The 13,458-nt window shown below is 31.3% G+C and overlaps 2 protein-coding genes across 9 annotated transcripts; both read right to left on the bottom strand.

Moving 5' to 3' along the window:
* Positions 1-397: 397 nt before the first annotated feature.
* LOC108346329 (actin-related protein 4) lies at positions 398-7,570 on the bottom strand. Of its 8 annotated transcripts, XM_017585386.2 has the most exons (20): positions 7,386-7,566; positions 7,200-7,291; positions 6,329-6,505; positions 6,163-6,236; positions 5,673-5,753; positions 5,452-5,512; positions 5,269-5,318; positions 4,837-4,891; positions 3,844-3,921; positions 3,704-3,757; positions 3,268-3,321; positions 3,137-3,197; positions 2,376-2,427; positions 2,136-2,202; positions 1,933-1,995; positions 1,796-1,858; positions 1,637-1,699; positions 1,047-1,111; positions 758-826; positions 398-629 (listed from the first exon to the last, which is right to left on the bottom strand). In XM_017585386.2, the coding sequence occupies exons 1-20, from the start codon at positions 7,396-7,398 to the stop codon at positions 584-586; spliced, it is 1,338 nt and encodes a 445-aa protein (XP_017440875.1). In that variant the 5' UTR covers positions 7,399-7,566; the 3' UTR covers positions 398-583. The 8 variants fall into 8 exon arrangements, 2 of the variants coding, with proteins under 2 accessions (XP_017440875.1, XP_052727967.1); XR_008246599.1 differs by lacking the exons at positions 398-629; positions 758-826; positions 1,047-1,111; ... (2 more) ...; positions 1,933-1,995; positions 2,136-2,202 and having other exon boundaries at positions 3,852-3,921; positions 7,386-7,569; XR_008246601.1 differs by lacking the exons at positions 398-629; positions 758-826; positions 1,047-1,111; ... (3 more) ...; positions 2,136-2,202; positions 2,376-2,427 and adding an exon at positions 3,408-3,606 and having other exon boundaries at positions 3,704-3,752; positions 3,852-3,921; positions 7,386-7,570.
* Positions 7,571-9,361: 1,791 nt separating this feature from the next.
* Positions 9,362-12,907, bottom strand: LOC108346902 (peptidyl-tRNA hydrolase, chloroplastic). Its single transcript, XM_017585964.2, has 8 exons — positions 12,495-12,907; positions 12,285-12,369; positions 11,458-11,525; positions 11,089-11,139; positions 10,939-11,012; positions 10,073-10,131; positions 9,914-9,990; positions 9,362-9,826 (listed from the first exon to the last, which is right to left on the bottom strand). The coding sequence occupies exons 1-8, from the start codon at positions 12,738-12,740 to the stop codon at positions 9,713-9,715; spliced, it is 774 nt and encodes a 257-aa protein (XP_017441453.1). The 5' UTR covers positions 12,741-12,907; the 3' UTR covers positions 9,362-9,712.
* Between the last annotated feature and the right edge of the window lie 551 nt (positions 12,908-13,458).

Here is a 13,458-nt window from a genome sequence, read left to right on the forward strand (position 1 = left end):
ATGATATTAATAAAGTATGATCAATTAAAAATAAAATCAATTTATAATATATAAATATATATAAATATTATCCAATTTTATAAAATTCAAATAGATTTAAAGTTTATTTATTGGCCTGATATCATAATTGATTTTATAAAATTTATATTTATTTATAAGGATTAAATAGTCAATCCCACATTCATCAGTTGCTAACCTTGGTTGCATGAGTTGTACAAATAACATTTCTCTTTTCAAGTACCATGGATTATCTAGCAGACTTCCCATATCAACAACCTTAGAAATCTGGTCCTAACTAATGAAGACATTAATACACGTTTTTTTACATTGTAACTTGTTACATTTACATTTTCCTCCAAAAAAGTATGGTACAACTTTTTGGCTTTGTTAAAGTGCATTGCAAGTAATGTCACGGATACTACTGCATTAGCATCATCAAGTACAATGTCAATAGCATATTCATTACACAATGTGGAAAGGGGGATCAAGGGCGACGCAGAAAAAAGGAAATGAGGTTATGCCAGTTACAGTGTAGCTATATCAGCCTAGTTTAGAATCAACATGTATCACACCCGTTAGAAACTCAAGGGCATTTTCTTTGGATATAAGAAGCACCTTGCTCTTCATACCTATCCATAGCACACTGAATTAGCTTTGTATTTAAAAGATTACAATCATGAGTACAGAATTTTTAAGTCAGTTTTCATGGTGATCTAATTTGAATAACTGAACTCTTTCGCAATCAGTTAACACTTACTCAGACTTGGAGAACCACATCTGCTGGAAGGAGCCAAGAGAAGCCAATATACTTCCCCCTATCCAAACACTGCAAAGATATTTACCATCATGATTAAAAGGATAAATGAGCTTGATGTGTAAACAAGCTACATCATCTTAAATTGCATTGTATCATTAAAGTGAAAATAACTAATGAAGAAAGGAGGGAGAACTGGAGCAGATGTTGCAACATGAACCAACTCATCATAATATCATCACAGCCGCGTGAAATTGAGAAAAATACAGACAAGCACAGATGAACATCTCACCTGAACCTTCTTTCAGTAGCATTGCCACTGACAAATACTTTAACTCTAGCAGCTTGAGGGGACCCCTACAAACAGAAATCACATCTCAAACATCTTGTTTATATATTAATATAAAAGCAATTGCCTACAACCCAAAAAACATCATTCAAGTATACGTCTGACATGTAAATAATATAGTTTCATACTGAAATATTTTCCAACCAATTTCCACAAAACAGACAGAAGGTTGTGTTCCTCTCCTAGTTTTTTAAAGCCTTATTTTGCAATTACTAGGCTTTTTACAATCCCCGATTCTCTACAAAGCTTTTCAAGGTTTCCACAATCTTCAGTGTGTGGATTGTGTTTTTATGTATGTGATAATGATGGCATATGGCAAAAGGGAAATTTATTACAACAATAGAATGAAAAGAAGGACAAAAACATTCGACATTTTAAAAGAAACCGGCCGATAAAATTTATGATAATCAGAAATTTGGCATTCAGAATGAGTACAATACATTGGATATTCTAAAGAAAACAAACCAATAAAATTTATCCTATAAAAAAATTTGGCATTCATTTAATAAAATATGTGCTTGTGTAAATTTGACCTCTAGCAAGTCTTTCTCGATGCGTTCCTTCAGTTGATGCATTGAAGCTGTACCACCAGTAAGCTGTGAGATATACAAAATCAGTTTCAAATATGTCCAAGTACCCTTAAACTCAGAAAGAGGTGGAACAGGAGAGCACCAAATCAATATGAAGGTTACCAGTATGGTACTAAACAGTTCTCTACGAATGTCCACATCACACTTATTAATGCTCTCTATGATCTGCAAAAGACACGGTAAAACAATGAGCAATGGAAGAAAGAATGTACTAAAATTTACGACAAAAGAAAAAATACTATTTTTGGAAGACTGCGAAGTGAAGGAGCAATTTCTGCAATAATCTCCATGCCAGGGATTGTCTGCGATAATATTGAAGGAAGTGAATTAATAAGAGGACGTGCGGAATGGAAATTTGACTGAACTGAACCATAGAAGCACAGAACACCGCTAAAAATCCCATTGAATAAAATTAAAACATCCAAGCCTAAAAGCCACACACCTGAACAAGAGATGGATTAAAAAGAATATCAGGAATCTTGAATCTATCAGATCCGACTTCAATAATTCTGTGACATACATGGTATCAAAGTTATATGGTTATTGCAGAAAAAGCAATTAAAATCAACAAATATACTTGTAGATACACAGAAGATAACAGAGACAAGAACCGAAGACCATTCAAATAATTTAAAAAAAAAAAAACCCTGAGTATTTTCAATACAAGTAATGTTGGACTCACTGGCCATCAGGAAGCTCGTATGGAGTCATAGGAATATTAGAATACGCACTCTCTGCATGGAAAAATAATTATAATGGATATCATGTCGTGTGGAATCTGATAATAATGAAATCCAATGTAAACAGAAAGGTAAAACCGTCATAGTTAAAATGAGTCCGATTATAATGTTAACTAAGAGAACTGGTTAAGGAGCAATTAATAATACACACAAGTAGATGTTTCCAATTAATTAAATAAATTAAACTATTTTTGTGTTTTAAATATAATAAATGTTTTCTTTTTCAATAAAAAATTTCATTACATCAACACATAAAAAAACCATGAGCAAGTGTCACAAACGATGTCAAAAGAAAAATCAAGCCAACATATGTATAGCTTGCGAGAGAACTGTGAAAGCTGTTTAAACCCTACAGTTGCAAGCAATCACATCAGTTTACTATTTATATAATAATTAACATAAAGCTAAATCATAAGAATCTAATAAACTCATACACTGCCCCATAGATTAAAAAATAATCATTCACGAATTATGAAATAATACGATAGTAGAGCTACAGTTAATATCAATCATTGAAGAATGGAATAAAATTTTATTTTCAAGCAATATATTACAAACATAGAGCTAATCAATGCACAACCTAACACAAATGCCACCAAAAGTAAAGCACTTTTCTGTATATATCCCACAAAGAATACAATGAACTAGACCAAGAAGGGTCAAAAGTCAAAACATTATGTGAAACTACAATTGGGATACAAACCATCATATGGAGAATCTGGTGTTCGGCAAACACATTCCTTGATGTCTTCAACAATAACCCTCTGTCACGATAATGAATCAGCAAGGAATGGAGATAAAGACATGAAAAGAAAATATGGGCAGAATACATACCTGGCAGTAGAGTTTGTAGCCTTCTGTTGTATGTGGAAAATCAAGGTCTACAATCTATGAATCAGAAAAAACACAAGTCATAAAGATATGAATACGCAAGAAAGAAAAATAGATGTACATTTTTCACTCCAGCAATGTACCACAAGCAAGCGTGTCATTGTTATCAAACTTGAACAATTAATTGGTAGATAAAGTTCAAGATCAAGAGTGGGCATCAGGCTTGAAAAGATGAAAATGGAGTCCTTATTCCATTTCATGATAGTTCTACCACAAAGTTGAAGCCCTCTGGGGGCAACAATGGAATACAACACCTCAAGGTTGACACCCCGACATTGCAAACTTCAAAAACTCAAGGGAAAAAGAATTAAAAATTAAGCAAAACCACAAAAACAAGACATGCTACTGAGAAATAGTTAAAAATTCAATTATAAAATACCTGAAGATTCCCAGGACTTATTTCCTTTTTCTTGAATGAATATCGAGGTCTTGGCTAACAAAAAAATGTAAATATAAATATAGCTACTTTAATTGAGATGATCATAAAAACAATTAAAATAGCTCATCTTCGTCACTCACTGTGATACCTTTGGCTTCCAAACTTCTCGTCAAGCATTCTGTCAGAAATTGTCCTCCTATAGGAGAACTTATCACAGCCTATTGTAGACATAAATAAAGAGATAAGTAGACACAAGAAACTTATATAAACATTAAACACAAAATACAAGGCTACAATTAAAATATAATAAAAATTCCTCTAAATTATATATCAAGGAAGAAAATGTAAAACATCACCCACAGACAGATGAAGAAACATTAATATTGATAGTCATCCATGAAACTAAATGGAACTTGCATGCCAACATGTCAAAGACACCATCGGGGAACTTGCATTATTGCCTGCCGCAAATTTCATAGTTAATACTTCCTGTATTTCACAATTTAATTATGCTTTGTTTCTGTAAACATTGAATTAAGTGCTCTATCACGGTGACTGCTCTGGTACACGACAATTGGGAAGCTGTCCTAAATATTACCTCAGATATGATAATTGTTATGAGGGCCTTTTAGCCACAACAGTGACAAAAGCAATGATTAAAGATAAGCTAAAAAGAAAGAAATCTTGAAAACCATGAATAATCATATTATTTTGACAATGCCACAATTATACTCCTTCATACAAGGGTGAATACCAAAAGCAACTCAACAATTTTCTTACATGCTAAAAATAATTGTTGTCGTGATTATACAATTGGAAAATTCCCAGTTTTCGTCACAAATTTTAAAACAGTACCTTTTACCATGTTCTTTCATAGTCAGCAAAAGAAGATCAGATAATTTATCACATCATATTAAATATCTTTAAGAAATATATCAATGACTTACTTAAAACCCAAATCCAGTAGTGATCTTCTTAATGAAATAAGATGTTTTCAGAGCAATAATTCACACAAAGAAAAGTGTAATTAATAAAATTAGTATTAAAATAACATTAAATACAATAATAAGCATGTAAAAAAATGGACCAGGTCATCAAATATGAGTTCTATTTTTCAAGATAGCAAATAATACCTTTTGAAGAACATAACCATCCAGTACTGGTGCAACTGTAGTTGATCCAGCACCACTAAATTTTGAAATAATGAACAAAACTACTCATCAGAAATGTAGTATTATAATGTGGCATGTCAACTACAATCAATGAATTTAAAGTAAAGTGACAACAAAAATTTAGTCACATACTGAAAAATAAAAAGGAAGACAAGTGTATTGCACTATCTACTCATCAGAAATGTAGTATTATAATGTGTGTCAACTACAATCAATGAATTAAAAGTAAAGTGACAACAAAAATTTAGTCACATACTGAAAAATAAAAAGGAAAACAAGTGTATTGCACTATCTTCCCAACAGAATTCACAAGTACCCAATCTGGCCATTCTATTGAACATTATCATCAACACAGAACCAAACTATTTGTCATCAGCTTAAAAAATCTCATACCTATCAACAACTAATGAGGTAGCACGCCCTGATGCAAAAGATGTGAGAACCTGGTGTCAAGAAAGACTCCTTCATTAACTAGTTCAAACTATATAAAATGCATTTTTTATCACTAATTTTTTTTGTTGCAACTTGCATGTAAAATTAAGATATGAACAGAGCAGTAAAAATCATACAACTTACCGCATTCTTCGCCAAAAACAATGCTGGTACTTTATATTTTTCAAACATAAGTTCTGCTGCCCTGATACAGAAAGAAAAGAATTATAAAAATGAAAATCTAAAATTCGAATAATTGAACCAAACTTTATTACCGAACATAAATAATATAATAGTGTAAAGAACTAAAAGCCTAAAAACCAAAAACTGAAATGAGAGGGGGATGGGTACTTCTATCAGAATACCTTTCTCTCTGTTCTTGAGTGTTGGAACATTGTTCGGCAAGTAGCATTGGACGCTCTTTAGGATCAACTAAGAGGCATTCCCTGAAAAAACAGTCACAGTGAATAGTAGAATAAAACATAAAAAGAGAAGAATAAATTAACAGCAATGCATTAGAGAACAATACTTGACACAGATGGAAAAACATCACGCATACAACTCGGATTGGTAAACATAAAATGAGATTAGTGTAACATGTGTCCTAGCATAAATAACGGTATATCTCAACCACACATATCCCCTTTTTACTCTCTACATACTAGAGTTGAAAAATTCTTGGGACCACCACATATGATAAAAACCATCACAAGATTCCAAAGTAAGAACCTTGGCAATCCACAACTGCATATGATATGTAAAGAAAATAATGATCCTGTATACCATCCAAAAGAAGAGAAGAAAATGATGATCTTTCATTCCAGATTATACAATTTTTCAGTATTCAGAAACAACCTCAAAGCATGATCCCATATGTTGTCAACAATATTCCAGTCAACAATAACTCCATTCTTCAATGGTGAGAGCAGCTGAACAGTATACCAGATAAATTACCAAAAAAGAACATAATTAGTACAAAACTGAGTTAATTAAAGCCTAATTTAGCAGATATTTCAAATACCTCCATATAGTCTCGACGGTATCCCAAGGACTGAGATCCTACATAAAGTTTGCATTTTTCCTTGGTTCTGTCAGATTCATGATTTTTTTTATTGTTTTGTAAATCCACAGCAGATCCAGATGACACTCCAGCATGAACAGGTCCATCAATGTCCATTTGATCAATTGCACCAACAACCTAAATAACCAATCACTATATGTAACTACTATAAATTTTACAGATATCCCTTACAAAAACTTGTTATGGATTCTCCAACAGTATTATTTAAGATCAAGCACCAATAGTTATCAATTCACTACATGAATGGATTTGGTTCAAATAAAGAAAATGTAAACCAGGTATTATCTAGAGAAAATCAATTATATGTCAACGCATGCATCATGATTTGTTATTCATATGCATGCATTGATTATTGATTATACCATCAACTACTGAAATTAGGTCATGTTAACTATTACAGGACAAAATTCCAGAGCAGAACTGAAAATGAATAACAGTGTAAAATTAATATAACTGCTCAAAACATGGACAACTCAATATACAATCTCATCCTCAATAGTAATGTGTGTCAACTCAATCCCCAAAAATTTTGCATACAAAAATTCAGTCTTACAAATTATACATTCTATGAAATGAATCCTCGCTAAGGTGTGTAAGGCTTGAGAAACCTTTTCCATATATAAAATCCATATTAATAAGACGCACTTAAGATTAAAAAAACACAAGAAGAATACAAGAATTTTCGGAAGTTTAGGTTAGTGAATGCTGCATAAGCTTAAAACAGATGAGCATTTCAATTTCTATTTGATGGAAAAAAGCAAGAATAGAAGGTTTGCTAAGAGTGTAGGTCACAGTTAAAAGAGACACTTACAGAGGGGAAAACGGCCTTGGGAGCATCTTCGCCAGCGTAACCGGCTTTGCATGTATGCGAACCCAGGTCTATTACTATGGCTGATACTTCGTCTGTGAATTACGAACAAAAAGATTAAAATGAAAACGAAAATCAGAGATTACGAAAGCTGAAAAGGAGATAGGAAAGAAAAGAATGAACACTGACCACCGCCATACATGACTGATTTGAGTAAGAGAAAGTTGAGATTGAAGGGTTTAGATGAGAAAGAGTGCAAAGAAAGAGCAGTGAGAAGGAAATGAAAAAGAATGAAGAGAGGATGGCGGGTTTTCTGGGATTCAATCCATGCCACGTCTTGGGTTGGGCCCTTCAGATCTGTACAAACAAACAAACTACGTGTTCATGGTGTTATACCAAGATTTTATTTTCTTAGTGAAGTAATTGTTATCTTTATTCTTGAGAAAGTTGGAAGTGTGCACATTTTTATGATAATAAAACTAAAAGTATAATTAAAAAGTTGTTGTTTTGATTAAATAAATTGAAAAAAATTGTTAAAGTTTGTTATAGTTATTAAACTTTATACATATAAAAAAATTATAATATTATCTATACGATAGAATATTTATAATAATTCAACTTTTTGGGATTCATCTTCAATTTTATCTTTTAAATATTTTTTAAATTAAAATAGTTATTTAATTAAATTACCTTTTATGTGATTTTTTTTATTTAACCAGTTTTTTTAATATTTTACTTCTAAAATTTAATTATTTTTTAAACGAAAATAACTATTTATAGTAAAATCTATCTCCCAAAAAAATATACAAATAAAATTGTAAAATTTATTTATTCTTTACTTATCTTATGTTTTTATATTAACTAGTATTTGGTTTAAACTCCTAACTAGGAGTTCCAACTTAATTAGATTGAAAAAAAAATTAAAATTTTGATACGGATTAATTTTGAGTCAAATTCATCCAAGTTTAATCTTTCGTGAGTTAGATTAATTCACAAAATTACTTAACTTTGTCTTTCAATATTATTAATTAATATTTTTTTATTATATTTTAGACAATGATAAATAGTACTTTAGACAAGGATAAAAAAAAAGATGTTTCAAGAAAGTAAAATATTATGGATCCATTAGAGACTTTAATTTTATAGATGCATAAATAACACAAAAATTATTCATGTTTTTGTTTTTAAACTTGATTTTGGATTGTATTTAGATTATATTGTATTTTTTTTAATTATCTCTAGAGTTTAACATAATTTTAGACTAAAATTTATTTAGGTTTAAGTTAGAAAAAAATTGTTAATTTTTTTAAATTGAAAAAAACAAAAATTTATAATTAAGTAAACCAACAAGTCATAGCCAACTGGTAGACCAAACTCGTGACCCATTTTAACAACATTAATAATAAGATTTTTCTTTTTAATTTATCATTTTTATCATTTAAGTAAATGTTTATTTAAATACATTTTTTAAATAAAATAATTATCTTACCATTCTACTTTTAAATAAATGTTTCTTTAAATTTAACTATTTTTAAATCAAAATAATTACCTACAATGAAATAAAAGTAGATATCCATGTTTTTTTACTAATAACTATAGAATAGGATTTGTAAATTTATAATAAAAACATGTATTAAAAATAGTTATAAAATATTTTTAACTTTTATATAAAAAGTAATTATTATAATTATATAAAAAAGCTTTCAATTTTTATGAGGAAACAAATGGTAAAAGAGTAAGTTTGTTTAATTTGTACTATGAGCTTGAAAAACGGAATCAAGCACTGAAAAGTCAACACTTAGCATCTATTAGTATCTGCCAATGAAAAGACAAAATTTAAACTGAACTAATTTCTAAATTTTAAGTTATAATTTTAATTCTCAAGGATAAATTTATCTTAGTTCTATAAGACCAGATTGATTTAATTTCGAGAGAAAACCAATATCAAAATTATTTAATTTAGCTTAAATAATACGTTGGAAATAATGAGAATAGGCATTGTCGTACATATGTAAGCAGAGATTATACGCAATAACTTTGATTAAGAAACACAACTCATTGACCACATCATGCATCAGCAAGTGTTGTATAAATAGTCTTGTCAACCAATAAAAATCATGGGAAAAACCTTCTAGTACATAGTGATAGAGAATAAAAGACAGATGTTGAGTGAATTTGAGCTATAACTTCCTGGCAGCTAAAAATGGGATCTTTACAAACAGAGAAAGTGATCTTATGTGATCATTATTATATAAGTTACCTGCAACTGCCTAATAATAATTTCACAACATTGTACACTATATAATTCAGGGTGCCGGCAGGGCTTAAAATTGAAAAAACACAACAGAATAGTACCCGAAGATTCCAAGCTTCAGGTTCGAATTCAATGAGCAGAAACTGCCTCTTAAAGAATGGATAAATATTTGCTTGAACGAATTTACTCTTTTTTAGTATGTATCTCCTTGCTATACGATCCTTGTTTGTACTTGTCAAAAGGATATTCAATAAGCTATTCCTCAACCTGTTTGCTCTATCTTTTTGGCACTATTAACAAATGTTGCACTTTTATCAAATCCTTCCAGCAAAAGAATCCGAAGAGCTTCTATTCCATCTTGTAATGTAAAACTCAACTGAGATAATTTTATGAACGTTTAGAACTTCCATGTGTGGCAAGTCAGTTGTCAGTTCAAACTTCAAAAAGTGAACAAAATGCATACCTCTTCTCTTTCCTGTTTAGTGAACGTGCGAAGAACAAATGCTACAGGATCCATTTTACCGGGAGGTCGTCCGATGCCTAATCAGCAATAAAATAGAATCGTATTATAAATTATTGTAATACAGATGTATTATAAATTACTGAAATGGTATGAATTTACCAATTCTTAAACGAGGAAAACCAGTATTCCCTTTGAAATGATTAATAACACTCTTCATTCTGCCAAAAAACAAGGAAAATGAAAATAGTGACACTTAATTTCTCTTTCGATTTGAAAGAAACAAGGTAAATGCTTATTGCTATATCACCCAGTATAAATTATCATAATACAAATAGTTAGCCTTCCGGCATGCCTGCCCTCAGAATATTGCAACCTTCTTTCCACCCTCTTCCACAACTTATATACAGTTCCCCCAATGCACTCCCCCCCTCCAATCCCAACACAAGAAAAGAGTTTCTTAAACTTGCACAGTAAAAAACCACATAAATCAAATGATTTGATGCAGAGACAAGGAGGCTGATTTATCCCTACATATTATTTCAGCAGAGAAAGGGAGTTGTTCACTTTTTTTCCCTATAGTAATTTTTCTAGTTCTCTGTATGTTTGTACTGGTTGTACAACAAGGCCACTCAAACACCCTTTGCCCCAAGACTGAGCGAGGATATCATCTTGATCATTAGACAGAATGCAAAAAATGTAACCTCATCAGATGAAAATAAATAGTTACTTTCCAAGACAAGGCATGCGAGTCTAGCATCCCACAACCTAATATTTTTCCTTGATCCAGATGAGCATGAAAAAAGATGATTGTGCAACAAAGTATTTTTCTAGCTAAGCATTTCCCTGACCTTGTGGGTGTGACTAAAGGAAGATAAATATCACATGTCAACTTTCAGAAATACGAACAATCCCGGCCTTGCTATTCACAACAATGGACATGTTGATTTATATTCAAAGGTGCCAAAGCAAGCACACACCCGGTTCTGTAGCAAAAAGAGTGCGCAAATAAAGAAAATTATAATTACCCATTGTGGCCTCCATGTCCACCCTTTGGTAGAAGCCGCAATTTAGCAAAAGGTAAATCCAAGTCATCAAAGATCTGAAAAAGAAAATTATCAATGCCATATTGCTTTAAAAGTAAAAAGAACAAAGTAGTCATAGCATAGATATTATACCACAAGTACTTGCTTTAGTGGAATCTTGTAGTACGAAACTATGGCCCCAACCTTCAAAATAGATCGAAACAACAACCCATAATAATCAAAATATAATATTTATTACAGTGAATTCGTAGGAAGTGAAGGTCCAACTTGGAATATAGATATATTATGACAAGGACATGGACATGTAGACATGGAATTTTTTTAAAAAACCATATAATACATGACTATATAATAAAATGTATAAATTTGACCTTAAGAAAGAGCTTTAAATTAAAAGAAATAATTGATGTCATAAGAGTAAACACGAGTCATCATAGCATAGCTACAACAAAATGTCATTGCTTTAAAACATTTGAACATTATATCCAGATACACACGTACAGATTCACCGCTAGAATTCATAAAAGTCTGTGGTTTTGCAAGTATGACTGGGACATCACCTATTAAACCTGCAACCAGAAAACAATTTCCGTCACGAATGGGAACATGCAAATACTTAAATTTTTATCCATTTGCTTTTATCACCAATATTCTGAAAGCTTGTGGAACCAGCGTCTGTCTGCAATATTTGAAAATTTAAGCAAAAACCATAACATGGCAACTACATTAGTTTGGTGATTAAATACAAATGGATTCAGGTTTGGCAAGAAACTTCTATCGCACTTAACAACAACAGAAATCCCGAACCACAACGCAATTGGGCTTATCTAAAAAGTAAAAGTTATCATCATACCGCAGAAAACTGAATACAAAAATGATGCTAAAACAGGTAAGGATGATGGGGAGTTAGGAATTCAGAGTTCAGACATATACGTTAGAAGTATGCAAGGCATATCATATCTATCAATCCGAAATAGTGGCATAAACTAACCGACACTAAAACTTATTATATATTGGTTAAATTGTATATGTATTTTAAATTGTACAATTGACATGTAAGACAGCTCCCAAAAAATTGCCACCCGCGAGATAAACCAAAATGCTCGTAACTTTGTACAGTGAGATAACACAATGGTTAGAAGCATTGCAGAAAAAGAAAACAAGCATTATTCCTACTTGTGATATCTAGGAGCAAGAAAGAAATCATATCTTTACCAATAACCTAGACTTTGAATTTTAAAGCTGACTGACATGTCTCTATGAAAAGATAAAACCAAATTAACTGAAGAGAAATATTAGAGGCAGGGTTTTGTCAAGGTCTATCTAACCTTTCCCAAATAAAGCTTTGAAGGAAACAGTGTTCATAGATATCCCTTCAGCTTCAGCTATGGCATCAACCATCTCAAAGCCCACCTGAAAATATAAAGCTCCAAAACAGGTTATAATAATATAAATGTCAAAAAAAGCAACGCAAAACTGATTTTATAACTATCCAAAATGAAAAGATGGAGAGGGTATGCATAGTGTGACTGACAGACATTGTGGCGAGTGGCAGCGTACTTTTTGCCTGGATTGCCGAGGCCAACGATTAACCAAGGTAAATTTTCCTTCTTCTTCTCTTTGGACTCGGTTGATATGGAAGCAGAAGAAGTAGAAGAAGAAGAACTTTGAATGGTCATAATGCGATTGCGAGACGAAGAAGATAGAGAGAAGAAGGGCCTTGAGAATCGACACCCGTGAAAGGGGATTTTCATGGACGACACCCAAAAACTACAAATGTTCATTTTTTCAAACGTCAATCAAACACAAACATAAAAGATAAACCCTAGAAAAGAAGAATCGAGGAAGCTAGGTTGGAAAGTAACAGGAAAAACAGAAATAAAACGCATGATGATAAACAAAAACAACGCCGTTGCCGGGGATCGAACCCGGGTCACCCGCGTGACAGGGAATACTTACCACTATACTACAACGACTTGATGATATTGAAGTTTTAATTTAAATAAATATTTTTAATTTACCGAATTTCATGGAGGTGTTTTAAGATAAAAAAGTTTGTTAACTGAATTCGTATAACAAACTGTAGGAATAGTCTTAGTACAGAGGCGTGTCATATTATTAGCAATAAAAAAAAATCTTATGGAATAGCTATTTGTAATTGTTACATGAGAAAAATATATATATTAATTGGATCTAACATAATATTAAACATAAAAATAAAGTGTAGTTTTTGATAACTCAAGCCACTATACTAAAAAAAGGAAAATATTAAAAAAAAATTATTAAAAGAGAAAAACATTACGTGATGTTTTGAAATCAACGAAAATATCCTTCAAAATAAAAACTGAATACTAAGTTTTACCATAATATTTATAGGTACTGTACAATATATATATATATATATATATATATTGCCTTTTTTACATATTTTGTTTTCGATATTTCTCTCTCGATATTACTTACTGCTTATTTATTGCCATAAACAAATATTATCATTCATAA

This window comes from Vigna angularis, chromosome 1 (assembly GCF_016808095.1).
Source record: "Vigna angularis cultivar LongXiaoDou No.4 chromosome 1, ASM1680809v1, whole genome shotgun sequence".
Taxonomy (NCBI): Eukaryota; Viridiplantae; Streptophyta; class Magnoliopsida; order Fabales; family Fabaceae; genus Vigna; species Vigna angularis.